We start from the raw sequence: 22,315 nt of genomic DNA, 5'->3' as shown, positions 1-22,315 counted from the left end.
CTGCCTCAGAGAAAGAACCACACAGAGGTGTGTGACTTTTGGCCTCTGGGAATGACAGACCCACTCAAACCACCCTATCCCCATTGCCTACAGCCCATGGTGAGGCTCCACACAGGCCCACATGAAGACACATGACACAGCAGGACACAGAGGGCCAAATGTTCCCCTTTATTATGGTTCATTCAGTTACCACTGACAGACACATTGGCTCAGGCAGGTCAACTGCCAGTTGGAGAATGGTCTGTGTCTCCCAGAAACAAGGAGGGGCAGGGGGCACCAGCAGAATGCAAAAGCAGGTGACTGGCTGGCCAAAGACCTGAGGATTTCCAGACTGACCTGGGCCTTCTTCCACCCGACCCTCAAGCCAGACCATCCAGCAGAGATGTATCTGTGCCCAGCCCCCACTTCTCATACTGGCTCCCTCCCCAGGAAAGTGCATAGTTGCCTGGAGATGCAGCATCCCAGGGCCTGGACAAGCTGGGCCACACACAGGTAGCAGGTCTTCCTAAGGGCAGAGCCAGGGCATGGCCATACAGGTCTGAGCCAGGAAAGAGAAAGGGCAGGTAGGACAGGAAATCGACTGGAGGTGGCATCCAACAGGTCAAGGATGCTGGGCTGGCAGCAGGCCTCCTGGAGTTACCAGAGAGACAAAGAGAAAGGGAGCCAGAGGTCTGGGAGGGGAGAAAGGAAACGGGAGGAAGAACCTAGACCTAGGGTCTCTTTTCAGGTACTAGGGCCTGTGACAACTGCTTTCTGCAGAGAAAGTGGTAGAGGAGAGAGCCAATCACATTCTGGCCCAAGCCTAAGGGACCATTAGGAAGATAACTTCCTAGAGGCCCTAGCTCCCCTTATAGGAAAATGAAGTACCTGGCGCTCAAAGCTCAGGACGGCACCTGGAAATCCAGGTGTTGGGTTCTAAGCTGGAGCCGCCCAGAGTGGCGAGGCGGGGTTTGGTTTTTCAAGCTAAATAGCCCAGGTGGGAGGTGGGGGCAGTGAGTGAAAAATGGGCAGCTGCTCCTTGGGTGAGAACCCACTCCCCTCCAGGCCTCCGAGAGAGCCAGGGCCTCTACGAACAACATTCTCACAATGTCTGGCACACAACGGGCCTGCAGTCACTGGCCTGGAAAGGAAAGGGGTTGCTGACAGGGTGAGGAAGGGCCAAGAATCAAGTCTAGTAGGCAGAGGGAAGCAAGTAATCTTGATTTGAAAAAAAACAAGAGCCAGAGAATCGCCCCTCCCACCCGACCTAAACTGAAATCACATTCCAGCCATTGTGCTTCCATATAGGATTGGGCCTGTGCTTCTTCCTGGGCCTTGAGCTCAAGTGCCCAGAACTGCCCTATGACCAAGAGTGAGCTGGGGTGGGGGGGATGCATGATCCCCTCTCAGCGGGCCCTGCCTGCCTTCTCCTCTGATCTTCCCTCCAGAACCAGCCCTCTGAGCCTATCCCTTCTATCAGACCCAAACAGAACAGCTATTGCTCCCAGGAATCCAGTGGTCATTCAGAGACACCTAGCACCTGCCCAGTGGGCTTGGGCCAAGCAAACAACACCCAGGGACCAGTAGTTATTTACATACCCTCTGCTCCAGCTGCACCTTTACACCTGAAAATTGCCTGGACACTACCTAGCTCTTCAGGGAAGGCAGTGGAATCTGCCCTTATGGATGGCAGATGCCACCTAGAACACAGTAGGGGTAGGGTAGGAGAATCAGGCCACAGCCGGGACATAGGCAGACGGGGCTCAACGGGGCTCTGGGAAGAGAAGGAGGGGAAGGCAAGGCAGGGAAGAGAGGAGGCTGCCTTGCATTTCCATCCCCTGGATTCAGGTACCCAGGTGGGCTCCGCATCTCCGGCTGTGGGCCCTCCCACATCAGGGCTAAGGCTCAGCTCCCCTGTCTGCTTCCTGGATCTGGGAAGGGGCTCAGTCTCAGGAGCAGATACAACTGGGACACTCAACCTTGGAGAAGACAAAGAAAAGCCACAGAGAGAAGAAAGAGACGCTGGGCAGGAGAAGGGACCACAGGAATCTGACAGCAGGAAGAGAGGAGGGGAGGAGGAGGTTGGGGGTGGTGGCGGGGAGAGACCTGGATCAGAAGGAGCAGAAGAAGATCCTCTGCGGGTCTCCACTCTCCCCGCTACCATCCCCGTGAGTTCTAAATACTGCTGCTCCCCAGTAAGACCAAAAGTGGAAACAGTTTCAGCTCATAACCCTTGGGAGGGGGCCAGGCTCTTCTGCTATGCCTCCCTCTGCCCCATGAAGGGTCCCTGGGCCAAGGTCAGAGGGGGCAGCCTGGTGGAGGGTGGGGGGCTGGTTTAGTTCTAAACATACATCTAGCACCACAACAACAGAGACCTTCACTGCACACTATTCACAAGGGGACACAGACACAGCTATCACCGCACGGGACAGCTCCACGTGAATCCAAGGGTGTGGGGGAGAGGATGTACATATATATGTATATATATATATAACTCTGATTCTTTGTACAAAGTGGAGGAGGAGAAAAAGGGAAGGGGGAACCCTGCTTGGTCACCACAACGTGTGGCTTGAGCCCCCGTTCCACCGGCCCCCAGCCAGCTTCTGGGAGGCTTGGCTTGTTCACATCTCATTGGAGTATGTGTAGTTGGGGGTGGCAGAATACTGAGTCTGCGGCTGATTCATGGCACCCTGCGCTGCCCCCATGGCTGCATTCTGGGCCGCCTGCTGCACGTGCGGGTTCTTCCATGCCCCCGTGGTCCACTCCTCCTGAGCTTTGCTGAAACTCCCCCCGCTGCCCCGATAGAATTTATGAACCTGTAGAATGAGGAGCACAAGGAAGGGTTAATCAAAGGGAAGAGGCAACCTATCCAGAAAAGACATGGGAGCCAGAGAAAAGTCACCGTAAAAGCCAGTCCTCCCACCCATGCCCTGTGCACTGGGAGCAAAGTCCACCAAGCCATTCCAGAGTGAGTCCCTTGGAAGACCCCTGGGTCCTCCTGTAACTTGGGGAGAAGGGTTGTTACAGAGCACAGTCCCTTCCCAACACCACCCTCTAACCCTTGAGGTGACCACATACCATGCTGAGGGCAATGAAGGAAAAGACAGCCATGACCGTGAACATGACAGTGGGAATGAGCATCACCACCGCTGAGCCAACGTTCGTTCCGAAGAAGGAAATGGTAGCGATCCAGCCGCTGCAGAAATAGGCCAGCTGTGGGGCTGCCTTGCATGGTGAGGGGTACCCAGGAGCCACCCCACTAGAGTAAGGGACCATCTCATTGTCACAGGGAGAGACGATATCATTGGATGCAAAGGGCCTGTGTCAGTGGTTCAGAAAGAACCCTTGGCTCAGGAAACAAGCTCCTCAGACATAAGGCTTCCTTCCCTCAGTTTAATCTCATGACGCTTGATACCCCTCAGCACTCCTAAAAACCATTGCAAGGTTCTCATTCCCCTCTGATGCTATGGCTCTGTCTACTATAAACTATCCTGAATCCTTTCACACTTCCAACAACTCATGGTGTTCCCACAGGCTAGGCAGCTTAGCCCACAGAAGTAAGCAAAGGACACACCCCAGGTGCCACCCTGCTAGCCCTGGGTCAGTCCCAGACACCCCAGTCTCTTACCAGACACCCCAGCCTGGGATGCCCACAGCCTGGATGATGCTGATGACCAGCTGGGCCATGAAGGTGAAGAAGAATGCCATGAAGCTGAAGGAGCTGTCAGTCCTGCAACAGAGGAGATGGCTTCCATCACCTGGGTGGAGGGCCAGGGCTTCCCTGCCTTCAAGACTTCTAAGTCCTTCCAAGTTTAAGTGGGTACACAATAGACAGAAGACATTTAAAGGCCTTAGTTAAGAGGCCAAAATAGGACAGCGTTTACCCATGGACCTTTGCAAGTTTCCATGTGTTAGGCCTGTGTGTACAGCATTACATAGGGAGAGATCTCCTTATGAATGCACCACTCACTGGTACATGGATGGTTGGCCCCACTGGCACAGAAATAGATGGGACCATTGTGGCAGAAATAAACAAACCTATTGTCAAAGGGTTGGACAGCCCTACTGGCACCAAGACATCCAGGTACATGGATGGATGGTCCCATAAGACAGAAGGTGTCATTGGCACAAGAACAGACACATTACTGGCACCAAGATTATAGCCTAATTGGCACATACATGGATGGGCCCAATAGGCAAAGATATTTGAGATCACACTGGCACTGAGAGGGACACTCCATTGGCACAAAGATTGCAAATCCCACTTGACACAAGGCAGACACCCATTGGCACTAAGACAGCTAGCCCTACTGATACATGGGTGGGTAATCCCTTTGGCACAGAGTTGGATGCCCTCATTAGCACATAGTGTCAGTGGCACATGGATGGCTTGTTCCATTGGCACGTGGATAGATGGTCCACTTGGCGCCAAATCAGCTAGCCCCACGGGTACCAGGATGGACAGCTCCGTCAAGACAGGTGGCCCCATTGGCAAAACTTATCATGCAGCTAGCTGCCTGGGGGAGGGAAAACAAGAACAGGCCCGGTTTCTATGTTGCCCCCACCCAAGGGTAGAGTGAGGAAGGAAGGAACTAAGAGAAAGGTTCTAACTTCCAGTCCTCTCACCCCAGCCTAGAGCTCCCAGGAAGCCTAAATCCTACCTGGCAGTCTGAGCTGAGGGTAAACAAAGGGAAAGTGAGTTTGCAGGATGGCAAAAAAAAAAAAAAATTAAAATTAAAAATATGTAGAGAAGAGACAGTGGAGATGGGCAAAGAGACAGGGTTAGGAGCTGGAGTTCAGCACCCATCACTTACTTGAAGGCCTTGTAAATGGGCCGAAACCAGCAGACGTAGGAGCAGGGTGTGAAGAGGATGAGCCAGAGAAAGGCGAGGCCAAAGTTGGTAGCTCCCCCGCCTCCGATCAGCCACGCGAGACAGCCCACCAGGTTCACGGCCAGCGTTACGCTATTCACTGCAGACCCAGGAGCACATGCACACACAGAGACAGACACCAGACACACACACAGACACCAAGGCCCATGCAGAAATATATGAGCACCCAGACACACACACATCCCCCACAACTCAACACAGACCCACAGTCAAACACAGGCAAACAGCACAAGCACAGAAAGATGAAGACACATACAAACACATGCAAACCGCATTTGTACAGATTCACACCCACAAGTCACATCAGTGCATACACACACACAGATACACAAGACACACGTATACATACACACACACAGGGAGTACAGACTGTGAGAAAGAAAACTGGGAGCTCAGACCAACCCTCTCCCACACCCGTTCCTGGGGATCTGAGAAATCCAGAGAACAAAGCGTCTCCAGATCAGGAACTCAGAGCCTCAGCCCAGCAAGCCCTGTTGAAGGGCCCCAAAGCCTCAGCCTGGGAGAAATGCTCTTCTCCTGATAAGAATTTCTCCTTATAAGAATGGCCTCAGCCCCTGGCCATCCCAGACCCACAGCAATCACCAAGCCCAAGGCACAGGAAACCCATCTTCCATCTTCTCTTGCAAGGTAGGGCATGAAAAGGGGAAAGTAAAAGGTAACATCTCTTTAAGCCATTGTACCATCCGCTCCACACTTAAATGGGGCAGGCAGCGTGGCTGGGATCTGTCTTTCTTTAATCCATTTCTTAGACAATTATTATGCCACCTCCTCCAAGAAGCCTTCTTTCACTACTGCAGCCTTATTTATCTCCCATCCCTCTGACCTCCTGAAGACTTGGGCGCTCTCATGCTTCCCCAAGTACAAATCCCAGCCCACCAACCAAACTAGAAGCTCCCCGAGAGTGACACCCAGGCTCCCCCTCCTCTGTGCCCACATAATCTAGCTAAACCTTGGAATCACTGTATCCTTGAGTCACAGCCAGCAGGGACCTCAAGTCTCCTCATCTGATGCTGTCACTCACACACACCCAGGTCATCTGACATAAGGGTGCTCCTTTCCTCGAACATTAGACTGAGTCCATTTAAGGCCCCACAAAGACTTACTGAATAAATAAAGGAAGGCAGGCTTAATCTTGGCCTCAAACAGCCAGGTATCTATGGTCCTGGCTTCTGAATAGAACCCTGAAGCATCTCAAGGGTTATATACACTTCCTTGGGAACACAGCATCTGGCGGGCACCTAGTGAGGACTTAGGAAGATATTTATAGCCCTTAAATCCAGCTCCTGGATGAGATCTTCTCAGGGGCAGAGTTCCCAGAGCCCAGGGCCAGTGCTCCCCAAGTCTGGCCTGACAACGCTGTCACCTGTAAAGGTACACCCTTCTCAGGGCCCCTCACCATGAGGGTAAGCATTTCTTTCTGTGAGTTTCAGCTGTATTTCCTCCATCCCTGTTTATTGCCCCCAGATTTCCTGGAACCTTGGTGTTCTCACTGATTTTATTTGCTCTTTACATAGAACAGACATTAAACTGCTTTTATATTGGTTTACATCTCTCTTCCCAGTCCCACCTCTCTCCAGCTCACTTGATCTAGTGCCCCGGCCGTAATTATTCTACTGCCACAGACCATGAGAAACTGGGGCTTTTAAACTCTCAACCTCAAAATCTTAGAACATTAAAACTCTAGACTCAACGCAGAGCTACGTGGAACCACAGCAATCACTAAGACAATACCCTCTTTCCTATAAATGAGGAACCTGCCACTTGGGAAGCAGAGTGACCAGCCCAGCCTCCTCCCATATCTCCTAAATCCCAGCTGAATGTTCTTTTTGAGCAATTTTCCAGAGAAAGCAAGAAAAATGTGGCTTTGAGGGGAGGATTCCTCTCCAAATCCAGAAACCTGAGGCAGTCATCAGAGGTTCCCTGGAAAACTACTCCAGTGAAAAGGAGAAGGAGAGGAAGAAATGAGGAATTACACCGCAGACAGAGACCCCCCACCCGGCTGCTCTGTGATTGGGAGATGGGGAGAGGCCTAGATGGGAGGTTGAGGGAAACTGAGGCCCAGCTGGGGAGTCGGCCCAGGAGAGGAGCCTGCAGGAGTCAGGCAGGGAAAGGCTTACTGGCCCACACAGATGCTGCAAGTGAGGCTGAAGGGCACCGAGCCTGTGGGGACCCTGTCCCAATGCCCAGCACCCGCCAGCCTTCCCCCTCCCCCATTCCCCAGCTATGGCCCACCCCCATCCCACAGCACTCACGCATCCAGAGGTAGTAGAGGCGCTTGGTCATGCTGAGATGCTGAGGAGGGATATCCGCCTCAAAGTCTTGGTAGAAACATGGCTTGAGCGGGATGAATTTGGGCAATGGTGGGAAGTTGTTCACTTTCTCTGTGGGCGAAGCACATCATATGGTATCACCCTGAATGTTCCCCTCCCTGATGATCCAATATGATCACTCTTTCCCTGGCCTGGGCTGCCCTCTTGGCCCCTGTGGGCACAGGCCACTTTGCTATCCCCACCCAGCTATCCCCACTGCCTCAGGTCTCCCAAAGTAGCCCTGAGGCAGTGTCACTGTCTCTCAGAAGAATAAAAACAATAAACACTGTCCATCAGGGGTGCAGCACCCTCTTCAGTGGGGGACCAGTTCCAGGTAGAGGAAGCAGCATGGTGAGTCTGGGTACGTGGGTTCTATCTAGCCTCCACTCCAACACTTATGCTCTTGGGTGAGTCACTACCCCTCTCCAGACCTCAGTTTATCCAGTGGGGTGGGGTCAAACTCAATAGTCCCTACAGGTCCCTCCAGCTCTGAGCCTTTGGAAACCAGCCAACTCAGAAACCAGAATGAAAAGGTCTCAGAGTATTAGAGAGTAATGGTGACAGAGAGGATGGAGACTGAGACACCCATGCCACTTATCAGTCAGACAGACGGTAGGACCAGAGCATCAGGATGCGCTACCCCTGGTCCCCAGGGTCAGAGGTCTGACAGAGGGCTAGACAGTGAGGGTCTTGGATAAATAGGCCTCAGTGGGGAACCAGGGGCAATCCAGGGGCAAGAGGACAGAAAGAACCTGACCTTCAAAAACTAGGGGGCGTAAAGGGACCCCTACCCTAAGTTCACCGTTACATCCTACCCAAGTGGCCCACCCTCTCCTTACCTGACATGATGGCACCAGCCGGCCCAGCGGCCTGTCCACTCCTCTTTGTCCTGAACTGGAAGGAAAAAGAGCCAGAGAAGGTTGAACATCATGGCTCACCCAACCTAGTCCTTCTCTTAGTCCCAGCCAGGCTGGAAACTCCCTGGAGCAGGACTCATCTCACATTTCCATGGTGGAATGAACCGGAAGCAGCTCCCACCTCACAGAGCAGCAACAAAGACCCAATGCAGCCAAAAATAAATAAATAAATAAATAGATAAATAAATAAATAAAATCTGTCAAAAAATTAAAAAAAAAATACTGATATGGAAAGAACTCCACAATTACAAGTAGTTGAAAAAATGCAAGACATAGAATAGTTTATGCTACCTTTCATATTGAAAAAAAGAAAAAAAAGGAGGGGAGAGGAGAATAAAAATATATTTTGCTTTTATCCCCAGAATCCTACTTCTAGTTATTTACCCACAAGTAAGAAACAACAAATACATGTTATTCAACATGACACTATTTTACAATAGCAAAATGTTAGAAACAACCTAAATGCAACTGTTTGAATAGACTATGGTACATCAGTCAATGGAGTAATATATAGATGTAAAAAAGAATGAAGATGATCTCTATGAACTGCTATGGAATGATTTCCAGGATATACTGTTAAGTAAAAAAAGCAGGGAATTCCCTGGTGGTCCAGTGGTTAGGACTTGGCACTTTCACTCACAGGGCTGGGTTTGATCCTTGGTCTGTGAACTAAGAACCCACAAGCCTTGAAATGCTGCCAAAAACAGAAACAAACAAAAAAGAAATTGGAGAGGACCATTAAAATTGAAATAAACAAAACCAAATGAAGCTATCTATACTGTGAATTGATAACACAATCACACAGGAAAAAGAATTGGCCAAGTGACTTCATCTCAGTACTCTGTGTTCTCTTAGAGGGATATATCTCAAGAGCAAAAACAACTGGAAAGAAATCTGAAATCTTAGCGGGTTTACTGTTACTGTTGGTACTAGTGTGATGATTCTGAAACTCTGTCATGTGAACTGTAGCAGACAGTATATGAGAGAATGTGTTCATGTTGTTGGAACCTGGGTTCTCAGTGTTAGGTATGGAGACAGAATATGGAATATAGGAAGGTAAGACAGAGTCCTGTGATGTTGGATTTGAATTGGAGGCATCAATATGAACTCATGACTTTAAAAATATGTGGCTGGTCCCAAGCCAGGACAAGGAAATACAACGTTAGCCTAAAACATCTTGTGGTGCCAGAAGCAAGAAGGAATTCAACTAATTGGTGTCAAGAGGACACCAGCTTGAAGGAGCTACCAACAGCCAAATTTGGGAGAATTAAGAGCATCAAAAATAATGACAGTAATATAACATTATTAAAAAATAATCCATGAGTCCAAAGTGACACTCTTATTTTTAAAAAGAAGAGGGAGGAAGGAAGAAAGCAAGCTATTCTTTTCAGAAGAATGCTAGCACTAAGTGTAGGAGTGACAGAATTAGAAAATCTCCTAATTTTGCAATCATGAATGTAATAGCTGATTCAGACAAGGATCCTCAGTGGCTGCTAAATCTTTCACTGGATGAAAGATTGTTGGGGAATTCCCTGGTGGTCTAGTGCAGCGGTCCCTGACCTTTCTGGCACCAGGGACCAGTTTCGCGGAAGACAATTTTTCCATGCACGGTGCAGGGGTGGGGGGGTGGGGGTGGTTCAGGCGGTAATGCAAGCGATGGGGAGTGGCAGATGAATCTTCGCTCTCTCACTGTGCGGCCCGGCTCCTAACAGGCCTTGGCTTGCAGACTGATGGGGGAGGGGGGTTGGGGACCCCTGGTCTAGTTGATAAGATTCTGCACTCCCAGTGCAGGGGACCCAGGTTCGATCCCTGGTCAGGGAACTAGATCCCACATGCATGCCGCAACTAAGAGTTCACATGTCACAACTAAAGAGCCCAAGCACTGCAACTAAAGATTCTGTGTGCCGCAACTAAGACCTGGTGCAGCCAAATAAATAAATAAAATATTAAAAAAAAAAAAAAAGCTACATGGCAACAAAAACTGATGTGTCAACCTTGACTGAATCCTGGTTCAAGAGGGAAACACTGGGATATCAGAGGAAACTTGAATATAGACTCTAGATAATATTATTATGTCTATGTTACATTTCTTGGGTGTGATAATGGTATTGAGGTTATGTAGGAAAATGTCCTTTTTCTTAGGAAATATGTGCTCAAGTGCTTAGGGATAAAGTATCGTGATATCTGAAACTTGCTTCAAATAGTTCAGAAAAATAAGAAATAATGAATGGATAGATATAGACAGAATCAAAGCAAATGTGGCAAATGCTAACAATTGGTGAATCTGAGTGAAGTTATATGAGTGTCCCTTGTATTCTTTCAACTTTAAAGTTTTCAAAATAAAAAGCTGGAGAAAAAATATGAGTAATGTCAGTAATGGATCATAACACACTGAAAAGAATGCATAAGTGAACTATAATACACAAAAGAAAGGGAGGCGGGAAAGAAAAGTTCTAATATAGAAGGAATGACATAATTTTTTAAATCATTATTTTGCAACCCCTATGTCAGAACTGATACAGGGAAGGATTATCAATGGCTGCTTAAACCACTGGGTGGAAGGTGGTTAGGGAAGAGGGGAGTCACACAGTCTGTCACCCCCCCAGATTATTTATTCATCACAAGAGAGAAAAGGTACTTCTATAATGAGAGGATCTGGCAGACCAAGTGACCAAACTTAGCATTTCTGATAATGGGACAAAAGGACATTATGTGCCTCATGATGTGATACACACAGAAGGACATAAGATCATCAATGCAGTATTATTGCCAAAATCTTTAATCTGAAAATAATTATTAAGAAAAAGAATCTGACAAATCCAGACTGTGGGAAATTCTCCAAGATAAACGTTAATGTCGTGAAAGATAAAAATTGGTAAAGGGACTCATCTAAATTAAAGGAGACTAAAGAGACATGCAACCAACTGCAATGACTGGTCCTGGATTTTTAAATCACAGCTATAAAGGACATTTTTAGGACAAGTAGAGAAATTTGAATATAGACTGAACAGTAGATATCATTGTTCAATGTTAAATTTCTTAGGTGTTGTGGTTACATAGGAGAATATCTTTGTTCTTAGGAGATAACATGCTGACATATTTAGGAATACAGTGTCTTGTCTGCTACTTACTTTCAAATGGTTCTGCAAAAAAATAAGATAGGGAATTCCCTGGTGGTCCAGTGGTTAGGACTCGGCGCTTTCACTGCTGTGGGCCCAGGTTCAATCCCTGGTCGGGGAGCTAAGATCCCTCAAGCCACGCGGCACGGCCAAAAAAAAAAAAAAAAAAAAAAAAAAAAAATCAGAAATATTGATAGACAAAGCAAATGTCACAAAATGTTAACAGCTGCTGAATCTAGGTGAAGTACCCTAGTACAGGCATTCATTGCACTGTTCTTTAAACTTTTTGTAGCTTTGAAATTTTTCAAAATAAAAAGTTGGGGAAATAGACATACAGATGGCCAACGGGTATCAATACATGAAAAGATGCTCAACATCACTAATCATCAGGGAAAGGCAAATCAAAACCACAATGAGATATCACCTCACACGTGTCAGAATGGCTGTTATAAGAAGGATGAGATACCAAAGGTTGGTGAATGAAATCTTGCCGTTTGTGACAACATGAATGGACCTTGAGAGCATTATGCTAAGTGAAATAAGTCAGACAAGGAAAGACAAATACTGTATGACCTCACTTATTTGTGGAATCTAAAACAAAATAAAATTTTAAAAAGCAAACAAACAAAAAACCAAGCTCATCCACAGAGAAGAGATTGGTGGTTTCCAGAGGCGGGGGCTGAGGGGTGAGTGAAATGGGTGAAGGGGGTCAAAAGGTACAGACTTCCAGTTCTAAATAAATAAATCACAGGGATGTAAGGTACAGCATGGTGACTACAGTTAATAACACTGTACTGCATATTTGAAAGTTGCTAAGAGAGTAAATCTTAAAAGTTCTCATTACAAGGAAAAGAAATTCTGTAACTATGTGTGGCAGTGGATGTTAACTAGCCTTACTGTGGTGATCATTTCACAATATATACAAATATTATGTTGTATAAATATCATTATGTTGTACACTTGAAAGTAATGTATGTCAATTATACTTCATAAAAATAAATAAAGGGACCTGGTGGCGCAGTGGATAAGACTTGGCGCTCCCAATGCAGGGGGCCTGGGTTCAATCCCTGGTCGGGGAACTAGATCCCACAGGCATGCTGCAACTAAGAGTTTGCATGCCACAACTAAGAAGCCTGGAGCTATAACTAAGGAGCCCACCTGCAGTAACTAAGGAGCCCATGTGCTGCAACTAAGGAGCTGGCGAGCCGCAGCTAAGACCTGGTGCTACCAAATAAATAAATAAATAAATATTTAAAAAAATAATAAAATAAAATTTTAAAAATAAATAAATACTTTTAAGTCAGGAGGGGGATATACACAGTTGCATTTGGCAATATATACACAAAGAATCTTTAGTAGGACATCAAGAAAAAAATAATTGTGGTTCCTGGGGGCCAGAGGAACTGAATACATGTGGAGTAGGGGAGTAGGTGGGAGGAAATTTTTACTATGTATCTTTATACCATCAAATCCAAGACACCATCAATTTTAAGATAGATCATTATCTTATTGAACAAAAGAAAGAAAAAAATGCCACCAACTTATAATGATAAGATGCCAAAATTTTAAAGACACAGACATTAAAATGTTTTCGGAAATATCAAAATGTTCATCTTAGAATTGATGAAATTTAGGACATCTTTTTGAATTATGAATCAGGTAAATGTATTACCTGTTTTTTTAAAAAAAAGAAAAGTCAGGCAGAAGAGGATGAGCTGGCAAAGAATGAGTAGGAGCAGCTGATGAGGCAGGAGGAAAACCAGGAGAGTGTGAAGTCTCCAAAGCCAGGAGTAGAGAGTGGACAAATATGACAGATGCCACTGAGAGGTCCAGCATGGAAAGGGCTGGACTGAAAAATGTTCAGTACACTCAGCAACAGCAAGTCAGCTGTAACCCCAACAAGAACTACTTTGGTGGTCGTGGCAGCTGGGAGTTGGCGGGAGCGGTGGGAGTGGGTAGTAGCAGCCAAATTACATAGTTGAGCACATAAGCTGAGAGCAGGTGTAGACAGCATGTTGAAGAAGCCTGCCTTGGAAGAGAACAGAGACAGGGTACTACCTGGGTGGGCTATGGGGTCCAGGGAGGACTATGTCTGAGGGTTGTTTGTTTAGGATGTTAATAAGCTAGAGATGTGAAAGATCCAGGGAAGAGTTGCAATTACAATAGAGACAGAGGTTAATTAATGGAGCAAACCCCTGAAAGGGGGAGAAGCATGAGGTCCAGTGCAAAGAGGTGGGACAAGCCTCAATCCTAACAGGTGGGAAGGAGAACATGACGCAAGCAGTTGGGGGAGGTTTGAGGCCTTGGAAAGGACAGTGCACGTCCCACATATCTGCTTCAATTTTCTCTGTAATAGGGGAGACACGTTTGAGTTGAAAGTGAGGTAGTAAGCGTAGAGGATGCAGCTAAATCAAGGGGCAATTACACCACAGCCTGAGAAGTGCTCCAGAAAAGCAAGTACACAAAGCTGTGGGAACACAGAGGAGCACCTCCCTGGTCCATCCTGGAAAAGCCAGGGAGGGCTTTATAGAGGAAGCGATATCAGAGCTGAATCCTGGAGGATGAATAAGAGTTGGCCAGGAAAGGAAAGAACCAGGAAAGCACATGCAAAGGGAAGGTCAGGAGAGTAACAGCATGGCGAATTCAAGGAACAGAAAGTAGAGCACACACAGATAAAGTTCAAAGTGGAAGGAAGGAAGAAAAGGCAACAATAGGGTTGAGAGGTGGGAGGGGCCAGTCATCCTGGCCTTGAAGGCCATGAGCAGGATTTGAGCTTTATCCTGAGACTTGCGAGCCACTGAAGATTTCTATTCTTCCTCTTCTTTTAAAAAATATAACCTCAAAGTTTCTTTTTTAATAAAATGAAATTATGTTGCTTTTTAGTAACATGTATAAAAATATCTGCAAGTTAAAAAAAAAAATCAAAGTGCATAAAGTAGAAAATACAAGTTCTTCCAAAATCCACCTTCTCAGTGGTCACCCCTTTAACAGTCTGACCTTTAGGTTTTTGGTTTTTATGTATACATAAGCATATATGACAAAAGTGAGATCATTTTATACATGCTCTTTTATAACCTGTTTTTTTCCACTCAATATCTCATGAAAATGTTTAATGTCAATGAATACAGGTTATCTCAACCTTTTTAATGACTGGTCAACCAGGTCAACAACGTCCGTGGCCACAGAGTGGTCCGGTGTGACATGGGCTGATTTGGCAATTAGGAGGTCACAGCTTCAGGAAGTGGTGGGGTAGAGGCCAGCTGCCCAGAAATGAGGGAACATGAGGAGAGGAAGAAAAGGCCGACTAATCTTTCAAAAAACTCAGCTGAGGGACACCCCTGGCGGTCCAGTGGTTAAGACTGCACCTTCCAATGCAGGGGGTGTGGGTCTGATCCCTGGTCGGGGAGCTAAGATCCCACATGCCTCGCAGCCAAAAAACCAAAACTTAAAAAACAGAAGCAATATTGTAACAAATTAAATAAAGACCTAAAAAAAATTTTTTTTAAATCAAAAAACTCAGCTGAGACTTTAATATAATATACAGGATATTAGTGTCAACAAAGAAACACCATAAAGGATTACTAGTAGCGATCTCTTGATAGTGACATTACAAGTTATTTGTTGTCTTTCTTTTATCTTTATTTTCTAAAATTTCTGCAACAGTCATATATCACTTTTCTAGCGAGACAAACCCATAGGTTTAAAACAGCAGCAGCTAGAGGAAGACATACAGTTAGAAAGGATTTTCCAGATAGGAGACTTGAGCATATATATAAGCCAGGAGGAAGGTATTATTAAGGAAAACGGTGGAGAGGCTGAAGATACTGTAGAGGAGGAAAGAGCTGACAGACACTGGTATCTCAGGAGATACGTAGGGCCAGCACCCATAGCACAGAGTGGGTATGTTAGATTAGGAGCCCTCCTTCTACTGGGATTCAAGAAGTGGAGAAACATAAGTGTGGTTCCAACTCCTACATACAACCCCCCCCCCCAACTAACCCTCTCCATGAGTAAAGGGCTTTGGGATAATAGTCCAAGTTTGGAATACTCCTCCCATAGAATAGAATGGAGAGCTGATGGGAAGAGGAAAGGGGTTTCTAGAAGTGATGGAGGGACAGCTGAGGCTGGAGACCCTCCACGGAAGCAGAACCAGACTGCCCTGGTATGTGATGGCCACCAGAAGCTTCTGAGTGTGGAATCCAGAATTGGGGGATCTGCTGCTGGGGTGGGACACACAGGCAAAGTGGCATGGTCATTGAAGGTATGAGCCAGAGGATGGTTAAAATCCTGGACCATGGAGTCCAGGAAGGACACAGAAGGTGTCATGCTCATGAGATAGAGAAAATGGAGGTGTCAGAGAACTTGAGGTCTCCTTGAGGTCCCAAAGTAGGTAAAGCAGAATTGGACTGTGGTCAGAGAATGATACTGGAGTTTAAGATTTTGGAGGTGGCCACATGCCAATGATGACCAGACTCAGGTGTAGCTAGTAGAAAGGGTGGCCAAAGGAGGCACTGCCCTCCATGTGACAATGGGATGTGGAAAGGGAGACTATGGTCCAGCACTAATGTCCTCCAGGGAAACAAAGAAGAGAGGCAGGGGGAGAGTGGGCAATAACTAGATTGTAAGAGCCTCAAGGAAGGAGGCTCTAACCCTGGCTCCAATCTGACCCCCATCTGGTCCCAGGCTGTCTCCCAAAGGTGTGCCCATGGTTACAGAGAAGTCAGTGTAGCAAAGTATGGATGGTGGGAAAGCCAGCACTCAGGGCCAGAGCACAGAGCAAGGCTGCCTTGTTTGTACATGGTTAGCCCAGAGAGAATTTAGGCTTGGGAGGGCTACAGGAGGCTGAGGTCACAAAAATGGAAGGTTCCAGGCTCTCTGCTCTTTATACTTGTGTTGGGGGAGAGGGGAGCAGCAATGACTGGCCTCTGCAAACCAAAGTTCTTAAACTGAAAAATGGGAGAAGTAGCAATTTAGCCCTCAACTGAGAGTCTTTCATAACGCTGGGAGGCATTGGGGGTGTTACATATCCCCCCAGAGATGTAGGCCTAAGGAAGCACCTCCTTAGTTATCAATAAGACAGCAAATACTAACTGAATTTTGTTCAAAAAAAACAGACTATAATTTATTCCATTTCTAACTGTGAAGTTGGGAGGACAGAAGGTCCCACAGTAAAGAGAGTAAGGTCCATGGCAGAGAGAAGGGAGTCAAGTCTGGCCTCAGATCAGGATAGGGACCTGGGCTTAGTTCCAGGACTCCCTGCTCACCAGCCCTCCCTCCTCCCCATCCTTCTATGCCAAGGATGGGATGAGCCCCCATCCTTGGCATAGAAATGGTCATTTTCTTGCTGTCTGCCCAGAGCCTATCTGCTAAGATGGAAGTTTTCCCCTCTTGCTCTACCTCTGGTCTCCTTATCCCACACCCAATCCCATATCTCCAGCCCTGATGTCCCCAAACTATGAATATTCCTCAGAGAACAGTACACTCCTAGCATTGCTATCACCGTCCTATGATGACTCTTCAGTAGCCCCTACTGATCCTGTGTTTGGCAATCAAAACCTTGTGTCAATCAGCTACAAACCTCCAACCCACCACGTTTTGCTTCTCTACCACAGGCTGACCTGCTTCCCACACAACCCAGCTTCATGCAGATCATATGAAGCCATCCCGTCTGCTTCCATTGACCCTAAACCAGAGCCCCATCAGCACCTCTGAGTCCTTCTATTTTTCTCACATCCCACCTCTTCTGGGAAGCCCTTCCAGACATCCCTGCTGTGCCTCCCACTGCTTAAATTCTGAACCAGTTATTGGGCACCAAGTGCTCACTCATTCTCATCCAATCTCTCCCTTGGTCCGTCATGGATGGGGCTTCCAGGAGGGACCCAGCACAGGGCAGGGCACAGAGAATGGTCAATCATGTTCTTCCTGAAGCCTTGGACACCCTCCCGGGGTAGGAGTGGAGCAACTGATGCCCTCCCCAAGTCAGGCTAAGCCCACAGCTTCCGTGAACCCTGCTGTACCACACTTCCTCCAGGAGACATTCAGAGACTCCGGGCTGTCAGCAAGGAAGGAAGTGCGGCCTGTAGAGGAACTGCTGTGGGGAGGGGGCAGGGACAGGGAGAGGAAGGCAGAGGGAGGGGGGAGAAAAGGAAAAGGAAGAGGTAGAAGAACTGAGAAGGACGCTCTAAACTAGAACAAGCAGCTTCCTCAAGGGAGGTCGGTACTTAGTCCTATTATTTCATCCCTAGAGAAAGGTGCTGGCAAAGAGATACCCAGAGAGAGGAATCAATTTGTTAAGAGGTGGCCAGCCAGCCCACCAGAGAAAGGGTTAAAGAAACAGGAACAGAGCCCAAGGCCCCTAACCAGAGCTCCCCTCCCAGGACACTGCTAACTCTCCATGGGTTTGCTAGACCTAAGACCCTCTTTCTGTGGCCCATGACCAGTCAATCCTCTCTCAGCAACTCAGGCTCATCAAATCCAGATCAAATCTCAACTAACACGATCTGTGCAGCCCCAGACAAAATCTCTCTGCCAGTCATGCCCCTGCAAGAACCATTTCCCTGTCTCAGAGGCCTGCCCCTTGGAGGCAGAACAGTTAGGGCACAGGCTGCAAAATTCTCCAGACTTCTCCACCCCATGCGCACAGTCACATGGCTGGACTCACAGGCCAGGCTCCCCAACAGCTATGCTTAATTCCCACCTCTACGCCATTGCCCAGACTATTCCCCGAAAATGCCCTCTGTTACCTCTCCTCTCATCCCAATCTCACTGCCTCCAAGAAGCCTCCTATTCACTGCCTCTTGCCTCCCTTTCTCCTTGTGCTCCTAGTGTCCACGAGAAAGTCTGCCCAGCCCTCCCTCAACTCCTTATCCTGGAGCTGGGGCATTGCCGGTTTGAACTGCCTGAGATAGTGTATTCTCAGTCCAGACTATACTTGGTTTTTCCAACCTTTGGATCACGAGCTCCCAGAGGCAGGGGCAGAGACGGGTTCCCAAACATCTCACCCCAATCCTCGTGACTGACTCCTGTCAGCGTTGGAATGAGCTTCTTCTGGCGCCCCCAACACACCACCCCAAAGCCCTGGCGGCCCACAGGCTTAAGCCAATGCACCCATCCCATGAAACACTGAGGCGGTTCAGACGAGCTGTCCAAAGGTCTGCCGCCTCGCTTAGGCGGAGTCTGGGAGGTGGGGAGTACAACCTGCACCCACCTGCAGGCGCCTCTTGTGAGGAAGGACCCAAAGGAGGCCACAGTCACCCCGCCTCCAGACGCCCCCATCCCAGGCCGCGTGCGCCGTCCCCAGGAGGAGGAGGAGGCCTGTTTCCAGGGAACGCCAGGTGGGGCTGAGGGGGTATGGAGGGCCCAAGGCCCAGGCTCCAGAATCCAGGGGTCTGACGTCATCCAAGACTGGGATCCTTCTGTGGGAGCCGGGAATGGGGATGGCGGGGGTTGGGGGTGTCTGGGGCACCCGAGATTCTCTTCCCCCGCCCCAACAGGGAAGGTCACCTCGACTCTGCGCCTCTCCAGCTCGACCTGCCCCCGGCATCCAAAGGTGAAGCGTAGGGTGTACAAAGCTGGAGATGGGGTGACCCCCTCTCGCCCTGCGCCCAACTTCCCTACAAAGCCCTTTTCTGGCCCTTTAGGCCCGGGACTCACCCGCTGCTGTCGCTCGGCTGCGGAAAGGCCGCCGCGCTGCGCTGCTATGCACCCAACGATGCGGCGCGGAGCCGGCCGCGAGCGGCTCCGGGTCTGGGGACTGGGTGCGCGAGCGTGCGCGCGCCTCGGGTCCAATTCCTCGCGCGCCCGCGCCGGCCTGTCTGCAGCAGCCACTCTCGCGAGATTCCCGAGCTTCCTCTAGGGCCGCTCCTCCTGAACTCGCGAGAAGGAAGGCCTGGCCATCCCCTCGCCTTGCAGGAGCTGTCCGAGGTGCTGAGTTCCAGGGACAGGGCCAGATCAGGTGGTCGGCAGGCACGGGTACAAGAGCAAAGCGAGAACGTCGAGGAAGAGACCCAGAAATGGGAGTCTGGTACCAACAATCAGAGCCTCAGCTTCCAAATCTGTAAACTGGGGAAAATAACCTCCCATGCCAGTCCCAGGAGCCACTGGACGTACCAGAAAGTAAGAATGAGAAGGAGCTTTGTGAGCAGGAGTGTGATGACTGGTGAAAGCCCTTCAGATCCACAGACCCAAAGTGACAGAGAGGGGATGGACGATGGAAGATCAGAGATGAAACATAAAGAGACAAAAACGAGACATAGACAAGGACACACAAATCCAAAAAAGATAGACATAGAAAGACAAGAGAGGAGAGCCATGAGCATAGAGACATAGAAACACGAAGAGACAGAGACATGGAGAGATCAAGATTTGGAGAGGGGAAAAAAAAGACAAAGAAAGATAGAGGGGAGAGAGCATGAGGAAGTGAGAAAGAGATAAGAAATAGGGACTGACAAATTACCCAGAGGGATAGAAAGGGAGAGGCCTAGAAAGAAAAACAGAAAAAGAAAGAGAGAGAGAGAGGAAGGGAGAGAGAAAGAAAGAAACTGTGTTATGCAGAGATGAACACTGAAAGTGAGTAGAAATCAGGCTAAATGTTAAAAAACCCAGAACCAATGAGGGTTGAGAGAGACCCACTTGGAGAGATGGGGCTGGGAGTGAAAGACAGACTGGCTTTTATTGTGAGTGATGTTTACATTGTAAACTTCCCGTGGGATATCTACAACCAGGGCCACCCTCTGTCCTGCCAGCCAATGGCTCCTGCCCTCCACAGTGCCCTCCGCCCACACCATCCTGGGCCTGGAAGGGGGCCTCAGTGGGTGGGAGACACTGAGGGGATTCTTTGCCCAGAATAAGGGCCCATTGTCTGGTCTCAGCCTGCTGGGAGTGGGGCCTCACTCCCACAGCTGGGATAGAAAGGGGGCCAGAGTGAAGAAAGGCAGACAAGAATTAGTGCAGGAGAGGCAAGGAAAGGGAGGGAGCCTCAGGGGCTATGGAGTGTTGTGCAGGAAGCGTAATCTATGCCAATCAGAACAGAAGAGTCATGGGCTACAGGGAAGGACAAAGAGGTTCTGCTTTTGATCCTGTCCCTGGTTCACTTTCATAATAACTGCCCTCTATCCTGCTATAAGACAAGCTTTAGCTGACTTACAGAGTTGTGAGAGGACCCAATGAAATGAACATGACCCTGAGGAGGTTATCAAACATGGCTCCTGCAGGAGAGATGTTGGGAGTCCATCGGGGCCTCAGGAAAGATATATTGTCCATATCAGCCTCCAGGAGAGGGGTCTGAGGTCCATGTTGAAATCTACAGTGGAGATGTCTGGGATCCACAAGGAATTTACAGGAGATATCTTGTGGTCCATGTGGGTCCTACAGGAGAAATATTTGGATTCCCATCTGATAGCCACAGATGACTTTTCCCGAATCAAGAGAAGTAGAAGGGCCTCCTGTTTAGCTAACAACTGAGGCAGGAAAAGTGCCCAGGTCCAAAGTCAGAAGCCCATCTTTGTCCCAGGGAATTGTATGTTCAGAATCTGGGTAAAGAGAAGAAAACAATGCTTCAGGAGGTACAGTCATTTGAACAAACTTTTACTCAACAAGCATTTGTTGATTAACTATGAGAAACAGCATAGTGCAGTCATTAAGAGTATGGACCTAGAGGGGCTTCCCTGGTGGCGCAGTGGTTAAGAATCTGCCTGCCAATGCAGGGGACATGGGTTCAAGCCCTGATCCGGGAAGATCCCACATGCCGCGGAGCAACTAAGCCCGTGCACCACAACTACTGAGCCTGCGCTCTAGAGCCCATGAGCCACAACTACTGAAGCCTGTGAGCCACAACTACTGAAGCCCATGTGCCACAACTACTGAAGTCTGTGCGTCTAGAGCCTGTGCTCTGCAACAAGAGAAGCCACCGCGATGAGAAACCTTCGCACCACAACGAAGAGTAGCCCCCACTCGCCACAACTAGAGAAAGCCCGCGCGCAGCAACAAAGACCCAACACAGCCAATAAATAAATAAATAAATAAGTAAAATCTAAAAACCAAAAAAAAGAATATAGACCTGGAAGGCAGACTGCCTGCCCCTTCCCAATTGTGTACGTTTGAGCAAGGCATTCACCCGTACTGAATCTTAGTTTTCCACATATGTAAAATAAGGATGATAATAATACCTATGTCTTAGAGTTCCTGTGAGGATTAAACAAATTAACACGTGTAGACGTAGGTAACAATTGAGACAGTGCCTGGTACACATAAGTGTCTAATAAGTGCTGGCTCATACTGTGTGCCAGGCTCTGGGGACACGTCCTTCTCATGGTGGAGAGCAGGAGTAAAAGAGCCAGAGCCAAACCATGCAATAACTGTTAAAGCTTCTTCTCAAATGGGGTGGATGTCACATCTGCTCACATGCCACTCACCAACGCATGTCCTATGGCTAATGCCAGGGCAACAGGGAGACTTGCTCCCTCTAGAGGATGCAAGACATGACAAACAGTGAGGATGTTTAATCCTATAGCAGGGAGACAGCAAATGACTGGGAACAGTAATCCAGTCACCTACAGGGCCAGTTGCAGGCTGCTTATCTTTTCCTGCACAGCTATGGTAGGAGGCATGTTGAGGCATGTCCACCCAACAGTCTCTGGGAGGATATCTATTTACAGGACAGTAAACAACTGGAAAGAAAAGAGGATTAGCATTTACTGAACCCTATATATATCTGAGGGAGATGTTAAGCCTCGTGACTATCCTATGAAGTAAATGCTTTTATCTCCATTTTGTAGATAAGGAAAGTGAGGTTCAGAGAGGTAAGGTGATCTGCTCAAGAAAATAGAATTTATCTAAGAAGTGGAAGAACCAGTATCTTTAGGTTGGGTTTCCCCAGAAGCAAACCCTGCTGTTATTTGAGAGATGATCCCAGGAAGCACTAGTAGAGGGGTGGAGGAACTTGAAACAAAGAAATGAAAGGAACTCAGTTCAGGGTGCAGTAATGAGCAGGTTACCACTGTGGGCAATTCTACTGGGGACCTCCAAGACACAATGCAGAATACAATGAGTTATCCCACCAAAAGAATGAGGAAACTAAG

At 48.2% G+C, this 22,315-nt stretch overlaps 1 protein-coding gene across 4 annotated transcripts; it reads right to left on the bottom strand.

Annotated features, from left to right (window-relative positions):
• Positions 1-147: 147 nt before the first annotated feature.
• Positions 148-19,052, bottom strand: SCAMP5 (secretory carrier membrane protein 5). 4 transcript variants are annotated; one of them, XM_067753945.1, is made up of 9 exons: positions 18,891-19,047; positions 11,250-11,358; positions 8,759-8,812; positions 8,041-8,095; positions 7,145-7,273; positions 4,794-4,950; positions 3,608-3,709; positions 3,058-3,298; positions 148-2,795 (listed from the first exon to the last, which is right to left on the bottom strand). In XM_067753945.1, the coding sequence occupies exons 4-9, from the start codon at positions 8,045-8,047 to the stop codon at positions 2,601-2,603; spliced, it is 831 nt and encodes a 276-aa protein (XP_067610046.1). In that variant the 5' UTR covers positions 8,048-8,095; positions 8,759-8,812; positions 11,250-11,358; positions 18,891-19,047; the 3' UTR covers positions 148-2,600. The 4 variants fall into 4 exon arrangements, with proteins under 4 accessions (XP_067610046.1, XP_067610037.1, XP_067610056.1 ...); XM_067753936.1 differs by lacking the exon at positions 8,759-8,812; XM_067753955.1 differs by lacking the exon at positions 8,759-8,812 and having other exon boundaries at positions 3,058-3,175; positions 18,891-19,046.
• Positions 19,053-22,315: the final 3,263 nt, after the last annotated feature.

The sequence above is a fragment of the Pseudorca crassidens genome, chromosome 1, assembly GCF_039906515.1.
Source record: "Pseudorca crassidens isolate mPseCra1 chromosome 1, mPseCra1.hap1, whole genome shotgun sequence".
NCBI lineage: Eukaryota > Metazoa > Chordata > Mammalia > Artiodactyla > Delphinidae > Pseudorca > Pseudorca crassidens.
This window is presented reverse-complemented; position numbering and strand designations above follow the sequence as displayed.

Bases quoted from the DNA above. Each gene is read 5' to 3' on its own strand.
- SCAMP5 (XM_067753964.1), bottom strand. The intron at 3,710-4,793 runs GTAAGTGATGGG...CCTCTGTTGCAG, and splicing joins CCCATTTACAAGGCCTTCAA to GACTGACAGCTCCTTCAGCT. The intron at 2,796-3,057 runs GTATGTGGTCAC...CTCATTCTACAG, and splicing joins CCTTCATTGCCCTCAGCATG to GTTCATAAATTCTATCGGGG.